Below are 22,685 nucleotides of genomic sequence, written 5' to 3' on the forward strand. Positions count from 1 at the left end.
TCACACTGAAGGAAGTGTTTGTTGTGTTCTTACTAACAAGCCATGCTATTCCAACCCTTTCTTTTACTCTCACATTCTTGTTTCTTCTTTAAAAATACCTAATTCAGATGTGGAACACTTTCCTGAACCTTTTAACCCAACTCCAGCAGGCAATGAGTCCACAGAGATTTTTTTTTTTTTTTGTCACTCCTTAGCAGAGCAGGGCTCTGCTTCTGGGTAGCTTCCTATCATAAACTGTTGCTCCTCAGTTCTCTTTCCCCTAGGTGGCTAGTAACCAAGAGACCATCCTGTCACAATGCAGCAAAAAGTCACAAGAATCTGCTAAATGAAAAGGAATGAAGAAATGATCCATCCAGGGGAAGCTTTCTCTTCTCCCTACAATTTCTATTCTTCCTCTTATCAAGCTGTTGGACATATTTAAAAGCAAAAGCCTTTACAAAGTGAAGACCTTTTGGATGAATAGGAAGAGGAAACTAAAGATCACATTAACAAGAAAAGGAATAATCACCAAACAAGTGAAAGACGCCAGACAGAGACTACCTTCCTATATACTGTGAGGCTTAGATAGGCTATAGAGCCCTGAGATTCCAGGACTCTCCCCAGAGTCACCACACATAAAAATAAAGCAAAATGACTTAAGATACTAGGACATGATGTTTCAATGAAAAGGACAGTATCTTAATTACAACACCAACAAGTGACAATGTTTAGGACAGCATTCAACACCTTTGCATGGTGACATGACCTTTTGACGGACTGACCCAAACATCTCCAGAACTGTATACATCTACTGTTTATTTCTATTTTGTCGTTGTTGATTGATTATACACATCCGCCTTCAAATAAACCCACAACTTCACTCTACCATGGCAAAAAAACAAAAAGACAAGAAAAAAATCAGAAAATTATAGTTTGGTAATGAAAAGAAGAACTCTCTTTCATTGTGCAGAGAAGCTAGAAAGGCTTCCTTTTGTTTCTACTTCACTATCTTAGCATCCCACTCCCCCCCTACTCTTGTGGATTATTGAAACAGTAGAAAACAGGCTACCATCTCACCTGAGAAAGATCATTTGTTATGTGAACATTATAACCAAGATATTGCCTAAGTTTTCAAATTAAGATGAGCTGTACATTACAAATATTTTAAATGTTCACAAATTAAAGTGTATTGCAAGGATTTTTACATCAGGACAAGTAATTACTGTTAATTTTGTGACAATTTTGTTAATTGACAGGAAAAGAGACAGTAATCATTGCATAGAATTTCAACACTTTCAAAATGGAAACAAATTTATTATTAAACTAAAAGCAATAGAATATTATGTGAATAGAATGTGCAACATAACTTTTATAATGAATACTTAATGTCAATTTAGATTTTTTTTATATAACTGAAAGGCAGCACCTTACATTATCACAAGCATAATACATGCCACATTATGGTACAAACTTTTTCTATCGCTATGTTTTTAACCAAAACAATCAGCTGTACCAAATACTTATTTTATTTGGCTACATCTGTAGATATGATGGGTATAATTAATTGTTCAGCTAAAAATGCAATTCCATGGTGCTTTTAATGATTTAGGTATACACAGCTTTAGTTCTCAGAGCAGACTAAAAATAGTGATTTTAATTTATTCCTGCTGCCTACAATTACCCACAACCATGTATTTTTAAATATTTCCAGCCTATAAAAATTACTAATTTTTGCCACTTGTGTTTATCTGCATTTAGACTTTGATTTGGATAAATTAAGCTCTCAAGTGTTCCTTGCTTTATGAAACTCTGCGTGTTGTACACTTCAACACAAATAAATGACTTGTACCATTAGAGGTTTAAATAATGTAATGTATTTCATGCTCAGCCTGAAGCTGGATTCCAATGAAGTTGCTAATGCACGTAATGATTAAGTGTAACTCAAATACTAACTGTGTTGTTGAAAACATGACAGGCAATAATTTGGTCTATTATATTCTGCCATTTAATTGCCTAGTACAGACATTCTCTGACACGTTATGAAGCAATGATTTACAATTATTCAAGCTGCAAAGGTCAGAAAGTGACATTATAATCATCTACACAGAGATCCTTCTAATGCACAAAAACTAGGTAATGCCACACGCACGCGCATGCACACGCACACACAGCTTTACTATATTAGTAACTTTCTATTTAATGTTTCTTAAACCAACCAAGAATAAACAGTTCCTAAGCACATTAATAAATGATTTTTAAATGTCTGGAATCTTCTCAAAATCCAGAAGTAACACATACAGAAAATGCCCTTATTTCTACTGATTAGGTAAATCCCACTCTAACTATTCTAACTCTATACATACAAATTAAGACTAGTCACAGAGAAATTCATCAGTAACAACATAATCCCTAAATCTCATATATTGGGATCTGTGCTTCAGAATAATGGTATACTTAACTTCTGTATCATTTCTCAGCTTTATGGAGATCACATGCCTATTACAAATTCTGTCATTCTTTCAAGCTAACCAGTGCTAAAACACAAAAAAAACTCAGGTTGATCAACTTTACCCTCACATCTAAGTAAAAACATGATATCACTGTCACATTTTTAGGCATTTATTTTATTATGCAGACATGTTCAAACTATCAAGTAAGTGTAGTAAATTACCCATACATAAAAAACATTAAAAAATACATTAAAAAAGTGAAAATTACTGAAAGCACTAGTTAATATGAAAACACAATGAATAAAAGATATGAGAGTTGTTGAATAGGAGAATCTGAAAGTTTTTAAAAGATACATTTAAAAGAAAGAGAGAAAGGGTGCTACTGAGGAGTAGATAAGTTGCATTTATTATATACTAGAGAAAGAAACAATTACAAATTAAGGTAAGTCAGTTATTTAAACCCCAAATGAAATATGAAAAAGATAGTCTAAACGAAGAATACTAGTGACCCACCATTACTAGCTGCCTAACTTAAGCACATCAGCAAAAGCACTTTCAATCTTGTTTCCCATCTGTAAACCTGGATAACAAATGTAAGTCAAACAATCACACAATACTATTTAATACCAACATATGGTATGAATAGTAATCATGGAATTTGCAAAGTACAATATAAATACTATCAATGGGAGAATAATGTACACAATATTGTACACACAGAATTTTTTTAAAAAATCAACCGACCATAGTGTCTAAAATATCTAGGACAACTTTTCATATTATTAAGACTTTCAAGTTCTTGACTATTAAAATCTGAAAGTAGGGCCGGAGTATGGCCAAGCGGTAGAGTACTTGCCTAGCATACATGACGCCCTGAGTTTAATTCCCTAGTACCACATATGTAGCAAAAGCCAGAAGTGGTGCTGTGGCTCAAGTACTAGCACACTACTCTTGAGAAAGCTCAAAGACAGTGCTCAGACCATGAGTTCGTGAGTTAAAGTCCCAGGACTGGCAAAAAAAAAAAGAAAAGAAAAAAAAGAAAGTAGAGGTCATAAATGAACAGATTTGATATACTTTGAAATACAAAGGTATTAAATAAAATTATTAACTTTTATATAAAGAACTGTTCCATTTATTATTTGGTCTTATATTGGCCTTTGGCAGATTTCCACATTAACTATCAAGTACTTATATATAAATATCACCATATTCTATAAAAGTTCTCTCTTGATCACATTTGGAACCAAGAAAACATTATTTAGAAACATGAAGGAAAGTATAAGATCCTAAGTTCAAGTTCCAGTTAACACACACCTACACCTCTTCACTATCCAATGGAAGCTGCTCCTCCCAAAATCTAAAATTAAGGGTCTTAAATATTATCAAACACATGAAAAACAAAGCAACATGTTTAAAATCTTCACCATGACATGGGAAAATAAACCTGGATGAGATAGAGCTTTAATCCAAAATTCTGAATGCTGAACAACAGGACTTAACATTCAGCTTTTCCCATCAAACAAACATCAATCCCTGAGACACTGTGGCTAAGGTCTACCAATGGGAGATGAGGAGAAATGAGCTTCCATCTCATCTGGGCAACTCTAAGAAATTCAACAGAAGTCCAGACAAGTTACCTGACAGTTTAAAGAAAGTTTTTGATATGAGAGTTGCTACCACACAATTCTAAAATTAAACTTTAGCAACAGAGATAGTTGATAAACAACTACCATCTTTCATACATAAAGATGTGAAACCATCACAAATAACCAGAAACATTCCACTTGAGCCAACAAACTGTATAATCTTCTACTTTCACCTCATTCTCCACATTAAATTTTAGTTCTTTTCTTCAAGAAAATACAGAAGTTACTATAAAAAAGAGTACAATATTAAAATGAGTCTTTTAAAATGAGTCTTACTTGATACTTTTATATATTATTCAATTAGAACAATTTGAGAAGTAACACATGCAACTCAATAAGAAAATTCTAGTCTAAGATTAACTCTTGGAGAAAAGAAAGCATAGTACAGAACCTTGTTTGTGACAAAATTATAGTTAATGTTCCTGAAAGAATACCTCTCCTTTTAAAACATGATTTTAGAAAAAAATAAAATTTATAGTAATTAAAGCTATTGAAGAAATGCAGCATGAACTATTTATGTTTAGGAACTAATAGGTCCATTGAGCATTTCTGAGATTATTCGGCCATCAGTGATAATGAATTGACATTGTCAGTACTATCAATGTACCAATGTTCTCTTGTCTTACTACTCTACAACCAGTCTCTGCACTTTTTCTCACTTTTAGTTTTTTAAGGTACACACTGCCCTAATCTCATGAAACAGAGAGCAACCTAAGATACAGTACCTAATTCATTACTATTTTCTTTCAACTACAGAAAACAAGAGTTATCTTTCAGTTTACTGTTACTCCTCAGAACTCAGTTTCACTTGAAAAAATACCTACCCTATTAAAATGATTGTCATGTAACTTGCCAATTAAATTGCATTTCAATTTCAAAATTAAAGAGAATTATTGTTTCATAGCCACATGAAATTTAATGTCTCTTAAAATTCTAAAAGATGCAACCCTGAAATCGTTGTTTGTTCTATATATGCACACACACACACACAAACACACACAAACACGTGCACACACACACATACAAGCACACACTCACATATGCACACACAAAATTCTCCACCATACCAACAGAAAACTCAAAAAATGAATATTCATTTATAACCCTGTATCTTTGTAATCAACTATATAAACTACCAGAGCAACATTTCAGTTGTATTTAGCTAAGCAATTAGCTAAGGAAAAAGTACACTGTTCAAATAATATAATTAAAGCTAATTACCTATAAATTGTTTCCGGTACAATATATGTCAGAAACTATTCTCTGAAAAAGTTTCTTTTTTCTCTGTGTATACAAAAAAATTATTTACTTATTTCTCAAAAATGGAAAAGGAACTGCTTAATGCTGCTAATAGCCAATTTTCATTGGAGAAAGGCCATCCTCCCTCCCATAACTCACCAAATAAAAACAATGAATGAGATAGGTTTTAAAATTCCAAGACCTATAGCAATTAAAATGAGCCATTTGGCACTTGACCCCTGTAGCTAAAATCAGTAGTAACAAAACTCATTCGCCCACTGATCTTCAGGGAGCTTCCGGGCAAAGGTTCATCTTCATTTACTTTAGCTGCAAGTCACTGAACCATCAATTCTACCAATGATTAAATCCCAGAACATAGTTAATAAAACTGCTTGCAAAGTTATTTGCAAAACTATCATAAAAGAAAAAAATAAATTGTAGCCTAGGATGAAATACACTAACAAAATGCAGAACCTGTTTATGGTGCAAAGAATGTTTATATGGTATTTATAGCCTATTTTAAAAATAACACAAGATCTGTGCATTGCATGATTTAATTGAACCTGGGTATCTTGGGAATTAGCTATAGGAATTCCAGGTTTCTTAAGTTTCACATAAAGTGTTTTTATATGATGTACTTATTAATTTCTCTACCATAATAACATTAAAATATATTTTAATCAAAAGTAGGATATTAAAATCCACCTCTGAATGTCCTATGATACACCATATATGTCACAGCATTTTAAAACCTTTTAAACACTTCTGCTAAATTAATTAGTTTTACATTAAAGCACTTCAGAGCTTTCTATTAACTATAACACATTCGAATGACAATTAAACATTGTGAATGATTCTGCAAAGAACCATTAACTCAAAAGGGAAGAGTTCTGAAATAATGTTACACAAAAATACATTATATACTGTTTTGAATCACACCATCCCTCAAATAATCAGCAACCAGCCATCTAAAATTAAATCCTTTGGTTTTACCTTATGGAATATGTTCAGTGGATCCAAAGAAGAATTAATGTGATTAAATTAAAGCAGCATACCAAAAGGAAAAAAAAACATACATATATATTCCTAAAGCTATATTATATATTTTTTATGTCTTTAAATGGAATTTATAGTTCTCCCTGGCAATGTGAATGAACATCCTATAATTTAGTCAATTTACAGATTACAGGTTCAAATTGACCTTGTAGCCCATAAAATTGCTCATCTTCAGTACAGGATTAGAAGTGGGAGAAGAATGTCATAACTGTATTTAAGGAATTTACCATAACAAAGGAAAGAAGGATACGCATGCATAATTTTAGCCACTCTTACTCATATCAGTTTTGAACTCTGAAACAATGGATATCCTGTACGCGCTTCCTGGTTCACACAGTAGACGGCTTCAATTTACTCACCCACAGACGTGACACTTGTACTCCCTCATCCCAAGGTGCCTCTTGACATGGTTTCTGGCATCCCCAAGCTGAGCTGTCGCAAAATGGCAAATCTTGCACTTGAATGGTTTTGATCCTAAGTAAATTTAACATAAAATAAGGTCTGGTTTGAATAATACATTGCTGTTTAAAAAAAAAAAGGCTAAATCTTAAATCATACCTCTGATCTAAGAATTTCTGTCCCCAAAACTGAATGCTTACACTCATTTGTATCTTGAATACTGATTTCATAATTATTCTATCTAGAAGACATGTTTTAGTGAGTCTTCTCAACTTCCAATAACATTTTCAAGATTCAAAGACAAAAGCCATACTGCTGAATAGCATTAAGTACATGGAACAAGGTAAATAATTTTAAGTATTTTTCACACAATTTACAAAGATTTTTCAAGGCATTATGTAAAATAAAACAATGTAAAAACACAAACACAAGGTACTGATTTGCCTAAAAGTTTTTTGTTTTGGGGTTTTTTTTTGGGGGGGGGTTGTTTTGTTTTTGTGGATCATGGGGCTTGAACTCGGTCTGAGCATTGTCCCTGAGCTCTTCAGTTCAAGGCTACTGCCCTACCTCTGGGCCCAGGCATTGTCCCTGAGCTCTTCAGCTCAAGGCTACCACCCTACCCTTAAGCCACAGCACCACTTCTCATTTAATTGGAAAAAAGAGGTTAGTTGGAGATAAGAGTCTCAGGTCCTTTTGCGCCCAGGCTGGCCCTGAACCTTGATCCTCAGAACTCAGCCTCCTGAATAGCTAGGATCACAGGTGTGAGCCACCTCACCCAGCTTGTCTAAGAGTTCTGTCATAGAGTAAGTACATTTCTCCATGGCCATCAAGTTTCCTCATATTTCTCTAGATTTGAATTTATTCACATCAACAATAGTATTTCAGATTTTTTCTGACATTTATTTCAAATGGTTCACTATATTAATATTCTAATAATACAGGAATATGATGGAAGTTACTGTGCTTTTATGATCATTTTTGTAACAAAAAAATCTATGATAATGCTACAAATCAGAAACATTGACACTTTAATTATTAGTAACTTTATGAATAAATATTTCAACATAAAAGGAACAGTGAGAATAATAAAATACTTTAATCACTGCATAAAGATTTAACAAATATGAGAAAATAAAATTATTTCAAACACAGTAAAATTACTCTTAGTGGACAAGACCAAAACATACTAACACTTAAGTATGTATGAGAAACATACCCTTAAAATAAACACACATATATACATATAAAACACACATATATACATTTTTCAAGTTCCTAATTACTACTTCTTCAAATTAGTAAACAAAAAGCATAAAAAGTACAGTGAGAAATCAGAACAATATGTTTCTACACTGTTTATGTTTAGTACTTATTTGGTGAATTAGCTTTTGCTGCTGGATAGAATGTGAAATATGTGAAATTTAATAAATATGCAAACAGGGGCCGGGAGTTGGCCTAGTGGTAGAGTGCTTGCCTAGCATGCACGAAGACCCGGGTTCAATTCCTCGGTACCACATATATAGAAAAAAAAAAGCTGGAAGTGGTGCTATGGCTCAAGTGGTAGAGCGCTAGCCTTAAGAAAGCCCAAAGACAGTGCTCAAGCCCTGAGCTCAAGCCCAGGACAGGAAAAAAAAAAATAGAGTCCAAGTACAAAATTGTGATAAATCATGTTTGATCTGTAGTGTCTGGGGGCACCTCCATGAATACTTTGTTAAAACTGAAGAACTCAGTAGAAAATTTTAGTGTTAAATTTCAATGTAATTCCCAAAAGCTGACAAAAAAAATGTGAAGCATTTAATTCTAATTTTCCAACAGAAATAAAAAGGCAACAGTGCTAAGCCCAGGCAGACAAGGCTGAACATTTCACAGTTCAATGACAAGGAAGCCAGAGGTCTCCTAATACCACCATTTCGGTAGTTACCAGTAGAGGTAAAATATAGTTAGCACCTGAATGCTATACCTAGTCAGGTTTAGATGTTTATGTCAAAAGCAGGTTTCAGGCGCAGTTTTCAGAACTCACATTCTCAGACACAACCGTTTATTTCAATGATTCCGGTAAAACTAACCCTGTAACTACTTTGAAACATTTATATGGAGAGACACATTCTCTTCTGACAACAGAGAGAAGAGCCAATTCACCTATAAACTGCAATGCTTTAAAGATTAATTTGGGAATTACTAATGAAGAGCAATAGGCCTATGAGGAAGGAGGCTGGGGGGTAAGGACTGGGCTCTGATGCTGGCCTGGCTGAGGCCTCCAGGCACCAGAGACCATGGAGATGAGCTGCAGCCTCCACATTTCCAGTGAGCCGGGAGCAGCTCCTCCCCGATGGACGACACACGGGGGAATAATCTGTCTGCTGCTCCACCAGAACTGCCTGGACTTCCAGGCCTGGGAGGCTGGGACAACAAAATCCCCTTTCTGTGCCATAGGAATTCAAACGCCAGCTGAAGACTTCTCTACGTAAGAAAAAGAAGTCTTTCCTTTCCCTAACTGATAATGTGTCCATTTTTAGGATAAAATGGATCTGCGTTCATAATCAAAAAAAAAAAAATCTGTTTAAAAAAAAAAGAAAAAAATCCTTGTAGTTCTAAATTTACCTTTCTCTTTGGTGCATATTTGGCAATATCCAATATTGCCATAAACAGTTCCATTACTTGGAACAGCATTTACTCAGGTGTTTTGTTTTAGTTTGATCTATAAGGAGATTATCAACTTTCTCGTGCCTGATTTTGTTACCAAAGAATTCCAAAGACTTGGAAAATTCAGTCTGCTGAGATCTACAAGGCGTTCCTCAGCTGCATTATTAATTGCTAGTCCTATACCGATGTGATATTGGTATTCACTGCAAAGGACAAACAAAATCTTTAAGTACTAAAGGAATGAAGGGAGGAATAATGAAATAAAATGTATGCCATGTAATGCTTCTCAACTGTATTTAAATTCCTCGAACTTCCCCTGAGCACTTGAATGTTCCATTCATGCACTTACTCTTTTGCTCATTCATTCAACCATTTAACAAATTACACTGAGTACCAACTACGCGGGGGGCACATGGAGAGTGAGCAGTGGAGGCAGTAGAGCCCCTCTTCTCATGTTCAGTCTCCAAATCCACTCCTGCACTATCATCTACATGTTCTGCAAACGCGCAAAATGAGTTACAAACATCACCGGCCCTAACAATAGTTTCCAGGGAAGTCACACATGCCATGTAAACCCACATGTGAACATTTTCCAAATACACAAATGACCACAGCAGAATGCTCGAGACAATCGAGGCATACTGATGCCTTCCATAGCATATAAAATAAAAGATTCAGCAGCAAAGCACAGAAATGAAACAACAGCGCAGTCAGCCAACAAATGTTAAGGAAGGACTGCTATTGTTCTGACTGCTTCACACCAGCAGATGCATGAAAAACTCTGAGATGTTCTCTTCTGAAGTGTTGATAACCAAACTCATTTATTTCTTAATGCTATCTTTCCCACGTTAAGGATGGAAAGTAAAGGTTATACAAAACATAAAGCCAATAAAAACCGGGATTGGAAGAATAAGCCCTTTCCAGTCAACCATTAATAACAGTCCAGCATTACTATTTCATGGACATAAGTACCAGAAATGCAATTCATTTAAAGTTGCTCAGAAGAAGGGGGGGAAATCTTGCATTAAACCAAGCCCAACTTCCACCAAATGACTTGGAAATGGAAATGGTGGACTGGCCCTCCAGACTCAGGAACGTGTCACGTATCCTCTGTACTTGCTGATAAGACTAACAGAAGATGCTTTTTAAAAAGTATGCTAACTTTTGCTAAATGTTACAATCAATGATGTAACTTATATAAGTAGGGTTACTTTGTCACATATTGATAGCTACCTCACTTTCACATCCACATTAACTGGATTTTAAATGCAATTAATACATATAGTCAAGGAAGACTAATGGACTACATTCTGCACTTAACCTGGTGGACATTTTCAAATGGCACAAGTGACCAGTGCAAACCTATTTTGCATTGTAAACGACTAAATAAATCTTAATGGATTAAGAATGATCAGCTATCAACACACAAGGGAAATTAAGTGCTGAAATGCCCACATTGATTATTTTAAATTATTAGCCTTACTCTGTTCTTGAATTTGTATGCTTTTAGTGAGCTTTAACACATTTACAAGACTTATTGACTATAATTACAAGAGAATTCAAGTAATGGACACATCAATTAAAAGCAACATGTCTTGACCAGACAGTTGCATAAAGAATTCTAAAAGGAGTTCCATTAGCATCTTCCTCTTCGTTTTACTCAGTTTTATCTATTTTAAGAGGGCATGTAAAGAAAATACATATTTTCAGAGCATATGAACAAACCTGATTGCTAAGACTATGTCACATCAGAAAAGTAAGCTGCAAGAAGATAGTGACAGAGGTACTAAGAATGTAAACAAGTACACATTTAAACTTATTGTATTTGCCTAGATGAATCATTACTTTCTCCGATAGAAAACTTTTATCTAGCTTTAATCACCCTCACCTGATAATGATTCTCTATACTTTTTGTCTTTCTCCTTGTAACCGTGCACTAAGTTTCAAAAACCGCATGAATTTAAAGTATAGCTTTAATAATAAGCCATTATTTAAAAGTACAGTAAAATAAACCTTACAGTTTTAATGAAAATATGTTCATTGAAATGTGAATTTATTATTCAAATCCACTCATAAATTCAACCATGGAGACAGAACTTGTCTAAGCAGAGCACAATGATTTAGAAAAGCTGTCTATTTAAAATAAAGAATGTATGGCAGGTTTATAGAAACATTGCAGTGAATTTTTACATAAATTTAGAATAGTAGCTTATGCATTTCTCACCAAAAAAATGCTTTTTAAAAAATTTCTTCCAAAATTAAACATTAACATGGATCACTAAAAGTGACAAAGTCAGGAAGTTAAATGAAGTACTAGCTCTATGAAAATCTATCCAAGTATAGAACACATGAACAAGTTGTCATTCTAGGAAGTAGAATCTTGCTGTCTGTGGTTAAGACTCCTAGATACAAAAAGCTAGTAATGATTTCTTTTTTGCGCGGGGGGGGGGGGGGGGGGGGGGGGGAAGGGGGTGGGTGGAGACTGGCCCTGGGGCTTGGGCTCTGTCCTACCACTCTAACCACAGTACCACTTCCAGCTGTTCCTGAGTGGTTTGCTGGAGATAAGTGCCTCACAGACTTTTCTGGGCACTTTTCCATTCATGCAGCCTCCTGAGTAGCTAGGATTACAGGAAAACCACCAGCACCCAACTGCTAATGAATATTTTTAAGACCTTAAATTGATGAGAAAAATATTTACTAAAAAATCTAGTCAGGGCCGGGAGCATGGCCTAGCAGTAGAGTGCTTGCCTGGCATGCACAAAGCCTCGGTACCACATACATACAAAAAAAAAGCCAGAAGTGGCACTGTGACACTAGCCTTGAGAAAGCCCAAGGACATTGCCCAGCCCCTGAGTTCAAGCCCCAGGACTGGCAAGGGGGGTGGGAAACCTAGTCACTAAAATCTAGTCTTCTGAAAATCAAAATATCATTTTAAATGTATATTATATATACATAATTATATATAACACATAACTATTATATATAATTATATGTATATGTAATATACATGTACATATATGCACATACATACACACAGACTTTAGAAAACCAAATAATAAAGGACACAGAACAATTGGAAAGGTATAAAAGACCAGACTTCAAAAAAGACCTCTATCAGAAGAGGTCCAAGCTCTCAGACAAAAGTAAAAGAAAGTTGTCAACTAACCTGTTTCTGGAATTGCTATGGCTTGATTACCTTTAGAAATGTGAAGTGTCAACAACAACTTATTACAGATGCTCGGAGCACCACACAGCAGTGAAATGTGAGTGAGGTAGAGTTCATATTTGGATGGGAACAAATGTTTGAGCTTTCTCATTCCTTTGCATTCTAAAGGTAAGTATGAGATAGCTGTGGAGTTTACATACCTGTATGTGTGCGAATGTGTGCCAAAAAGGCCATGGAATTGCTGCTTCGACACATCTTGCCACAGTACTTGCAAACACTGCCCTGGTTTTCCTCTCTCTCACGGTTGATTTGCTCAGTGTCTTCCACTATATACTTATTCACCTCTCGCAGCAATTCCTCATGCTGTCCTTTAATATGTAGAAATAAATTCTGTTCAGAATCAAAGGGCTCTGTACACTTGACACATTTAAAGGTGGCCCCTCCCTCTGGAAGCTCTTCTACACTGGCCTGCTCATTTCTCATATGACCAGCACTAGCCAAATGCTGATGAAGGTTACTTTCTGTATAGAATGATTTTCCACACAGTAAACAATGAAAATGTTTCTCTTTCGTAGGATGCTTCATGGCTATGTGAACATTCAGTCCACTCAGTCCATCTGCTAGGAAGCCACAATCGTCACAGCGGATTCGTGTGGACTCGCCATAGGAACTGCCTTCAACTTTCTTCTTTTTCAGGCCTGGAGCACAGTCTTTCAAGGACAACTCAGTAACTCTCACTCCCATGGCCATCAAAGACTCTTCTGGTTGGTCTACCAGTTCAGCATCTTCGGGGTTCTTTATTCTAATTATGGAGGAGTCAAATCGGCCAAAACTGTACATGGCCTGGCCTTTATCATCAATACTGATTATAGTTTCATAAACATCACTACTCACAACTGTGCTTTCAGATGCTGGGCCATCCTCTTCCAAAATAATTTCAGTTCCAGGTGAATCCATAAGAATTTCCTTATTTGGCAGGATGGGATTCTCCTGGAGCTCTTTCAAATCCTCTGGGTTTCGTGCACATTCAGTGGTGCTCTGACCACCACTCTCCAGGTTTGTCTGCTCTCTGTGTATCTCCATCATCATAGAGGAAGTACTCTCAGTTGGATGCTTTCCACCCAGGACTCCAGGACACAGGTGTTGGCCTTCACTATCCCCTGCAGCACCTTCACTGCTCTCACGACGCACACATGGCTTATCAATGCTATCCAAAACACCCTGGTTTATCTTTGCAGCCTCACAGTTTAGAGCAGAGCTCCCTGAGTTTTCATTCTGAAGCCTCTTTGGGGACCCATAACTAGAGGAAATACTAACAGACACCATTTCCTCTGGTTTCATAACTTGATCCTTGGCAGAGGGCTGTTGGAACGTCTCACTAAAGGAATGGGCTTCACCAAAACTGGATTCTTCCTCAATTTCTACTGTGTCAGAAGCACATAGAACTTTAGACACATCTAAATTTGTATTGTCTTCCAAAACAGAATCGGAAGCGTGTCTGGGCTTGAGAGTATTAGATGATTGGTCAGGGGTTATCTGAAACTCCCTGGGACTGTGTGGATGCTCTTCTTCAGATGCAACCCTGCGTTTGGCCATGTCTGCAGAACCTGCTTCTCCACTAGAAGAGCTGAGGTAGGACTGCCTTTTCATTTTATGCTTCTCCGTCGCTGCATGTCTAGTCATCTCTCGACGAGTCACAGCATAGTAATCACAGGCCATGCAATAGAACTCAAACTCTTTTGTATGTTTCCGTTTCACATGCAACTCTAGAGAAGCAGGTGAGTGTGCACTGAACTCACAGTGCAGACATTTATTTTCACTTGTACCTGCAGCATCTTTCTGGGCACATGTATCTCCTTGCTGAAGAAGGACCTCTGGCTCTAGAGATACCTGTTCCTTTTTACCAGAGACAGCACTGTGAACTTCGCTACCTACAGCCTGAAGCACATTCTCAACTTCTACTTCAGTTGGATTTACATGAGCTACCACTGGCTTTTCTAAAACGGCGATATCTGACTCAGTTGATTTGTTAGCTTGTTCATCAGACATAGTCACAGCTGAGGGAGTATTCTTAATACAGGCTTCAATATTACTACCTTCAGGGACAACAATGATATCTGAACTTTGTTTGCCATTTGCTTCTATTTCTACACGTCCTTTATGTTTCTTGGTAGCACAGTGACGCTCCATGTCTCCCTTAGTTACAGTATAATACTTACAAACTTTACATAGATAACTATATTGGTGACTGTGTTTGCGTCTAATGTGAACAGTCAAATTTGTAATACTTGAGGCCAAAAGTCCACAGTGTGAACACGTTCGTGATACATTGCCTTTGGGTCTTCCTCTCCTTGGAGCAGTGGGCAAAGCCAATGCATCATCACTGGTGAAGACACCAGGCTGAGATGGCTCCTTGGGCATTAGTATGCTCTTCTCAAGACAGGACTGCTCCTGGAACTGCGCACTTATGTGGCTTTCAATCTTTCCATTTCCAGAAATGTTAAAATCTTCTTTCTTGTCATTTGTGCCTATACACACCCTTTCAATACACTCTTCAAAGCTTAAGCCAATGTTATTTTTCTTAGCATTTTCAAGATGCTTGCTTCTTTTAATGTGTTTCTCCATTCCTTCTTTGCTCAATGAATAAAGATTACATGCTTTACAAAGGAAATGATAGTCTTGGCCATGCCGAAGCTTTATGTGTCTTGTGAGAACAGTGGAAGATCTTGTCTTATAAAAACACTTCTTACATTGAAACTGAGGCTTACTTGAATGCCTTAGTTCACTTCCATGGCTCACCCTGGATTTCATTGGCTCTTCCTGGGCTGTTCTCGCAGGTGCATTCATAGACCCTTTTAGGTTTTCTGATTCTGAAGTACGTACAGGTAAGGTCTGTAAAACACACTCATTGGTCAACAATGGAGAAGTCTTCACTTGAACCAATAAACTGACATGCTTTGCAGTTGCCTTGTGTTCTTCCACGTCTTTCTCAGAGAAGAACAGATTACAAGCAGTACAAAGAAAATCCATATCATGCTTTTCCTTCATGTGGTCTCTAAGGTTTAGTTCACTGGAGGAAATGAAGGAACAACACTGACAAGTGAGGACAGAAGCAGTTTGCTGATGCAGGGTTTCATGTGAATGCTCCTCCAAGTCTCCCCGTGATATACTGGGTAAGTCACAAGCTTGATGAGAGTGTTCTACCTCTTCTGCATGGCACATTTTCACATGGATTTCCAAATCGCTCACATTTGCAGCTGCCTGGCCACAAAGAGTACAAGTACATGACTTCTGGTGGTCAGAAGCTGGTTTCTCTGCTGGGGAGTTCAGAGGCACAGAACGCAGCAGGAAGGAACCTGCCTTATCCTGTGTTGATTCCAGAAGGTCTGAGGAAGTCATACACAAACTCTGGACACTGTTGTTCATTTCTGCATGCTTCAGCACTGGTTCTGCATCATTTGTTTTGATCTGTGTTCTAAAGTGTTTCGTATATACTCTCTGTGCTTCATTTGTGCCTCTTTTACTAATTCCTAAAAGATTAAACCTTTTCTTTGCCTGGCCCTTCAAGGCAAAAGTACCACTTCTTCGGCGAAATCCACTACCCAACGTTAGAATACTCCGCTCAGGTCTTGGCCTTGAGGTGGTACCTGTACCATGTGCTGTCCTCATGGTACCTAGAGTAGATTCTGATTTGCCCACAGGACCCTCTAGAGTTACTAAACCTCCTAGCTTTTTGCTCTCATTTTCAGAATGTTGAGCTATACTGAGGGATATAACATTTTCAACTACCTTTGCTTTTTCTGATGATGTATTTCTGGGTGGCTCCATTTCAACAAGGACCTCAGTGTTACTACCACTGTGTTGAGAAACATTCTCTCCACAAGCTGTAAATTCATTCCCACTATATTGTAATCCTTTTGAAGCCACATTCTTTGCTATTGTTTTAGAAGCCCTTGGTCTTGTTTGAGTATTCTTTGTTATCATGCCACAAGTTCTCTTAGGAAAAGGTTGTTTGGTTAAGATCTGCACAAATCCTCCACGAGCAGCAAGATTCTGACGTCGAAGATGTGTTTTGCTGAGATAGTGTGCATTTAACAAGTTTTCTTCCCCACATTGAAAGCCACAAAGATCGCAAGAGAAGACATTCTGAGCTGCATGCACATTCCGCATGTGTGCCTGGCACGCTGGGCTGCTCTCTGCTTTGTGGCCACAGTTGCAGGAGGCATGCTCCTTAGCCTGCTGCATGTGGCATTCAGCATGCTTCTCCAAATCAGAGCAAGATGGAAACAAATGGCCACATTCACTGCACTTAAACACTGTGTCTATGTTTCTAAAAGTACAACTGACACTTGTGTCCTCTGGAGGGAAAGAAGTGTCTCTTTTTGGGTCAAGAGAAACCATTTCGTGACCAGACCTTCTTGCCATGTCTCTTTTCAGAGAGAGGGCATCCATGGTGCTCATACCACAAGAGGAGGTAGAGGCAGGGGGAAGAGTTGTGCCTCCCTCCGGCCAGTCCTTTGGGAAGGGCTCCTTCCCCACCTCTTCCGATGGGATGTCCGCTTCTGTGGCTGAGCTCGCAGGAGTGCTGAATCCACTGGTGCCCTGCCCACTGGAGTCCAGGCAGTCTGTCTCCTCCACCCTCATCCGTTTAGAAGCATGTTCATTTCTTCCTTCCTGCACAATGGTACCTCCAACATCCAGTGAGTCAGAAAAACCTCGTTTGCTTGTGATATTCTCAGAGGAAATGGCTGTCACATTGGATACAAGTCCACGACTGCTTCCACAGGACAAAAGGCTTCTCAACTCCTCTGCCTCCTTGTTTCCACATATATCCTCATCATCTGCAGGTTTAATCTCAGAATCCATCATGGATAAAGTTCAGGTGATGCTTCTTGTGTCAAAAATGGCTTAATTGGCTCTCATGTCTGTAAAATAAATAGTATGGTATTAAGTCTTTGCACATGGAATAAAATCATTATTAGTCTAAAACTAGTTGAAAACTGTGTCATAAAATTAGTCCACAAACTGGGTGTGGTAGCTCACACCTATAATCCTAGCTATTCAGGAGACTGAGAACTGAGGATCACATTACAAAGCCAGCCTGGGCACTAAAGACACTGAGACTCTTATCTCCAACTAACCACTGGAAAACCAGAAGTGGCACTGTGGCTCCAGGGGTAGGGCTGTAGCCTTGAGCTGAACAGCTCAGGGACAGTGCCCAGGCCCAGAGTCCAAGCCCCACAACCAATCAAAAGGGAAAAAAAAAAAACTACAGTCAACAAAATCTTTATATTTGAAAGAATCTGATCACACACACCAAGTTCTTTTCAAAAAGTATACAATAAAATTTGTGTCAACACCCATTGTGTTATCCCATTGTTGACTATACTACGGTATATTTTAGAGTAAAAGCAATAGTCAACCATTTCTACTTTTATTTTTTTAAATCATGTCTCAAAAGACTCCAGATTAGCCGGGACCTAGTGGTAGGATGCTTGCCTAGCATGCACGAATACCTGGGTTCGATTCCTCAGTACCACATACATAGAAAAGCCAGAAGTGATGCTGTGGTACAAATGGTAGAGTGATGGCCATGAGGAAAGACCAAAGACAGTGCTTGGGCCCTGAGATCAAGCCCCAGGAGTAGAAAAAAAAAGTCTCCAGACTAGTACATTTCAGTTGATCGCTTTTTTGTTTAAAGCAGCAAAAAGTCCTCTTTCAAATTACATTTCTGTGAATTCCCACTCTACACAACAAATGAAAATAAAACGCATATACTACAAATATGAAAACCAAAAGAAGAAGACCTCAAATGGTCAGGATATAGAGAAACAAAACCCTCATACACTGCCACTGAGATGCACACTAGTGGAACCAATGTGGAAATACTGGCCAGTTCATCAAACAGTTGAACACACAGAACACAGGACCCAGGACATCCACTTCAAGGAATGCATGCTCACACAACAACTGGCACACAAATGTTTATAGTAGTATTATTCACAATAGCCCAATGGTGAAAATAACCCAAATGTCCATCTCCAGATGAATTATTACATAAAATGTACTATATGCATATAATAGAATATTATTCAGCCACAAAAAGTATACTAACAGTATACTTCTTAAATATTTTGCAAGTAAAAGACCACATATAAAACCATTTTATGTGAAATGTCTAGAATAAAGACATCTACAGTGACAGAAAAATCAGTGGTTCCTTAGGTGATAGCTAAAGAGTGCAGGGGTTTATTTTTTTGTCCCTAATCTTAGAGCTTGAACTCAGGGCCTGGACACTGTCCTTGAGCTTTGTTTGCTCAAAGCTAGTACTTTACCACCTTAGCCATAGTTCCACTTCCATCTTTTTGGTGGTTAATTGCCCAGAGTGTCTTCCAACCATGATCCTCAGGTTACAGCCTCTTGTGTAGCTAAGCTTACAAGATGAAGCACTCGTAACTGGCTTTTCCTACCAGGGTTTCTTTTTTGAAGTGATAAAAGTGTTTTCAAAATTACTTCCATACCTGGGAATGCTCCTCCAAAGCCCGTACTCCTGGGATTTGCATTAAACACCCACCCTCACCCTTGGGAGTTGAACTAGGCTTCAGATAGCTCACACAGTTCTCTTTTTGCCTAGTAAAATTAATCAATCTTCCTTTTCTTTCCAAACACAGCTTTCATTATTTGTGACTTGGCACTACGTCCAGTGAACCAGATTTCTAGTATCAAACTGACTGCTTGGAGAAGGTGCGTAAGCCACAAAACAGAAAGGAGGATCTGAGCTGAAGGGCACATGAAGAAGGCGATACAGAAGAAAGAAGCCCAGAAATCTGAAGAGGATACTCTCCTTCCTGCCAACTCCAGAGCTCTGCACCTTCCCAGAAAGATATCATCTGGCCTCCAAAGCCAGTCCCATGCATTCCCCAATCTCCAACGCCAGTAACCACAGTTTCAAACCCTCCCCAACAGATCTAGAAATTCATATGAATAAAATCATGCAGCAAGCTTTATGTGAGGGAGGGTCTGCCTTCATTTTGTCCAGCATGATGTTGTGCTACATGGAGCAGCAGTATGCTCCCTTTCACTTCTAATTGCATTATCTCACAACTCTGTGCATGGAAAGCTGGGCCATTTCCTTTTGTTTGGATTATAATAAAAATGCTATGACCATTCTCGCGCACTTCTCTTATGGAAGCACACAGCAACAGTACCACGGGGTGCTTAGTCTGGCTCTATTTTCTGGACGACCAGCAGCACTGCTGACCCCTGAGTGGGCCTTGTTAGTGAGCTGTCTGCTCCCTTCTTAACTCAGTTGTTCAATCTTCTTACTGAGTTGCAAGAACTATTTATGGATTCTCGACATAAATCCTCTGTCAGATATATGTTCTACAAATATCTTTTCTCTTTTTATTTTATCAATGGTATTGTTGATAAACAAGTGTTAAATTTTGATGAAATCAATGCTCTTCTGTAATGAGCTTATGTGCTTAGTTATCTTCTCTCTCCTTATGCTATAATGTAAACCGTGGTTTAGTTTATCTACCCATACATTTCCCAATAGTCTAGAATAATTCTAAGCACTTATAACGCATTAAGATGAATGAATGTGGGGCCGGGAGTTTGGCCTAGTGAGTGCTTGCCTAGCATGCACGAAGACCCAGGTTCGATTCCTCGGTACTACATACCTAGAAAAAAGCCAGAAGTGGTGCTGAGGCTCAAGTGGTAGAGCTCTAGCCTTGAGAAAGTCCAAGGACAGTGCTCAGGCCCTGAGCTCAAGCCCAGGACTGGCAAAAAAAAAAAAAAAAGATGAATGAATGTTTCTTTGTGAAAGAAGAAATGAAAACCATCTGATCCACATGTCATGCAGACCAAGAAAGGAGCACAGAGAGGCTGTGCGTTAGTGGGGAATACACTGAATGGCGGGCATACAGGGAGTCATGGTCTTCTGGTAACTTTATCGGATGTTTGTATATGTACATGTGTGATGTATAGAGAAGTTTTGTTTAGAAGCATGTTAACACAGCCTGAACAGCACGAACTCCCTGACTTTCGACCCAGGGCAACTACAGTTTCTGCAAATATGCTGTAGAACATAGACCACCTTCGCTAAGAGTATGTGCACTTGTGAAAAACCACACACACACACACACACACACTAATTTAACACAAGCATTCTGTTGAAGGAACCTGACATATATTTTCAGAGACAAAAGAAAAACAATTGCATCAATGAAGGTAGCAAAATAATAAGACTCTTTATTATCTTCTATATAATGACTCCAAAATTTCTAAAACAAAAGGAAAAATGTTTTGATATTTATTTCCCAGTTGATTTTTAAATTAATGAAATAATTCAGCATTTTCTTACATCAAGAAAAAAAAAAACACTAAGCATTCTACAAACAGGTATGGAATTTTCACCATATGAAAGAAAATAACTATACAATGATATAAATGCATTTATCTGCTGGAATAATATTCTCTCAGGAACTACCTGACATATACTCCAGGGAGCTCCATTACAAAAGGCATGTGTGATACAAACAAAGACAGACAGCTGTATAAAGGAGCAGAAATCGAACATCAAAGTAGAGCAATCAGACCAGTTGTTTTACTGAATGAAACGTACTCTTCTTTTGCTGAGGGAGTTGGGAGAAAGGAGGCAGGATGAAGCAAAGCTTTCAAGAACAGTAAGAAATGTGTAGGACAATGGGAAGCTAGGTAGATGAGAACACACAGCTCTCCACTGCACTGTAACTGAAAAGCAGCAACTGTTCAATCTAGCCTAGATCACAGAAAGAAGGAAAAGGGAGATTTTTTTCAGTATAGAAGGGAATAGTTAAGACATTGCATCATCTTAGAATGCTTTTCGAGATACGTCACATAGGAGATAAGAAGTCTAGAGACAGAAAGAGCACACGATGATTTAAGTTCCACGGTCTGGAACTAAAACAAAGTCAGTGAAGAGGACACATAATGTGTACCTTAAAGTGATCTTTAAGGGAGAGAGTAAAAAGAAACACAGTTTATGCTCATGTAAATTTGTAAAATAATATTTAAAGTGTTATAAGAACAAGTATCATATTACCAATAAAGATTGAGCCAAGGAAGTCTTTCTTAAAAAAAACACTCAAATAAAACAGCTTAAGAACTCCTTTTTTTCAAAGCAGATTTCTTTCATTCACTCAACAAACACTGAAAGTTTAGCAAGTACCAGGAAGCACCCATGATTTTCTCAGTAACAAAGCAAAGGATGCTGGGACTCACTGCCAAGTTTCAGAGTAAAGTATAATCTCTTTTCTTTATATTAAAAAAAAAAAATCCTGGCACTTGTGATGGAATGGAAAAAAGAAAATAAGTCCTAGATTTCTTCCCAGGCAGGATTTCAAGATTAAAAAGACCTAATAGGGCACATGGTATCCTTAATATGTGGCTATTAGATACAAACAGCACAAGAGTGAGGACTCAAAAGTTGTATACCCAATGCTATGGACATGGTATTGGAAATATAAACACAACTACATAGTCATAGAAACTTATGACTGTATAGAAATAAGGTTTTATTACATAGATTATTATGTATCTATGACATACAAACCCTCAGCTTAATTTTAATTATGTTCTAAAATCTAAGTGCCAGTGATTGTATATAGAGATTCCCTTCTTCAATACCTGTTTGTTAAACATGTCATTTGAAATATAATGTAAAAATCAATGTTAAAAAACAAAAAAAAAGACCTAATAGGTATGTGGAGTATAGCAGTGGCATATTTTACTACACTCAACCCTTCCCCCCCCCCCCAAGAGCTGAGGACCAAACTCAGGGTCTTGCACTTGCCAAGCAAGGGCTCTTCCACTGAGCTAAATCCCCAACCCTCAACCCTTCTTTAATCATGAGGCTCCCTCTACAAACTCATCAGCTGTCACTCAGTATGTCCACTTACTATATCCCAATGATTCCCAAATGTATGATACAACTGTGTTATTCTTATCCAAATCTTCAAGAAGTAGCTGCTTGACCAAAAATAATCATTTTTCTTGCTATTATTATCTATGGCTATTATCATCTCCATTATTACCTATAAATTATTAATTCACCAAGAAATAGTC

At 37.6% G+C, this 22,685-nt stretch overlaps 1 protein-coding gene across 2 annotated transcripts in view; it reads right to left on the bottom strand.

Moving 5' to 3' along the window:
* The window catches only part of Znf407 (zinc finger protein 407), a 361,765-nt gene that overhangs the window by 323,897 nt on the left and 15,183 nt on the right, over window positions 1-22,685 (bottom strand). For both annotated transcript variants that reach the window (XM_090352958.1, XM_090352957.1), the window contains exons 2-3: window positions 12,779-17,503; window positions 6,730-6,844 (exon numbers count right to left, since the gene is read on the bottom strand). In XM_090352958.1, coding sequence (XP_090209084.1) covers window positions 6,730-6,844; window positions 12,779-17,447 — 4,784 coding nt within the window. In that variant the 5' untranslated portion in view covers window positions 17,448-17,503. The remainder of the gene's footprint in view (window positions 1-6,729; window positions 6,845-12,778; window positions 17,504-22,685) is intronic.

The sequence above is a fragment of the Megascapheus bottae genome, chromosome 19 (assembly GCF_031878675.1).
Source record: "Megascapheus bottae isolate mThoBot1 chromosome 19, mThoBot2.hap1, whole genome shotgun sequence".
In the NCBI taxonomy this organism is placed as follows: domain Eukaryota; kingdom Metazoa; phylum Chordata; class Mammalia; order Rodentia; family Geomyidae; genus Megascapheus; species Megascapheus bottae.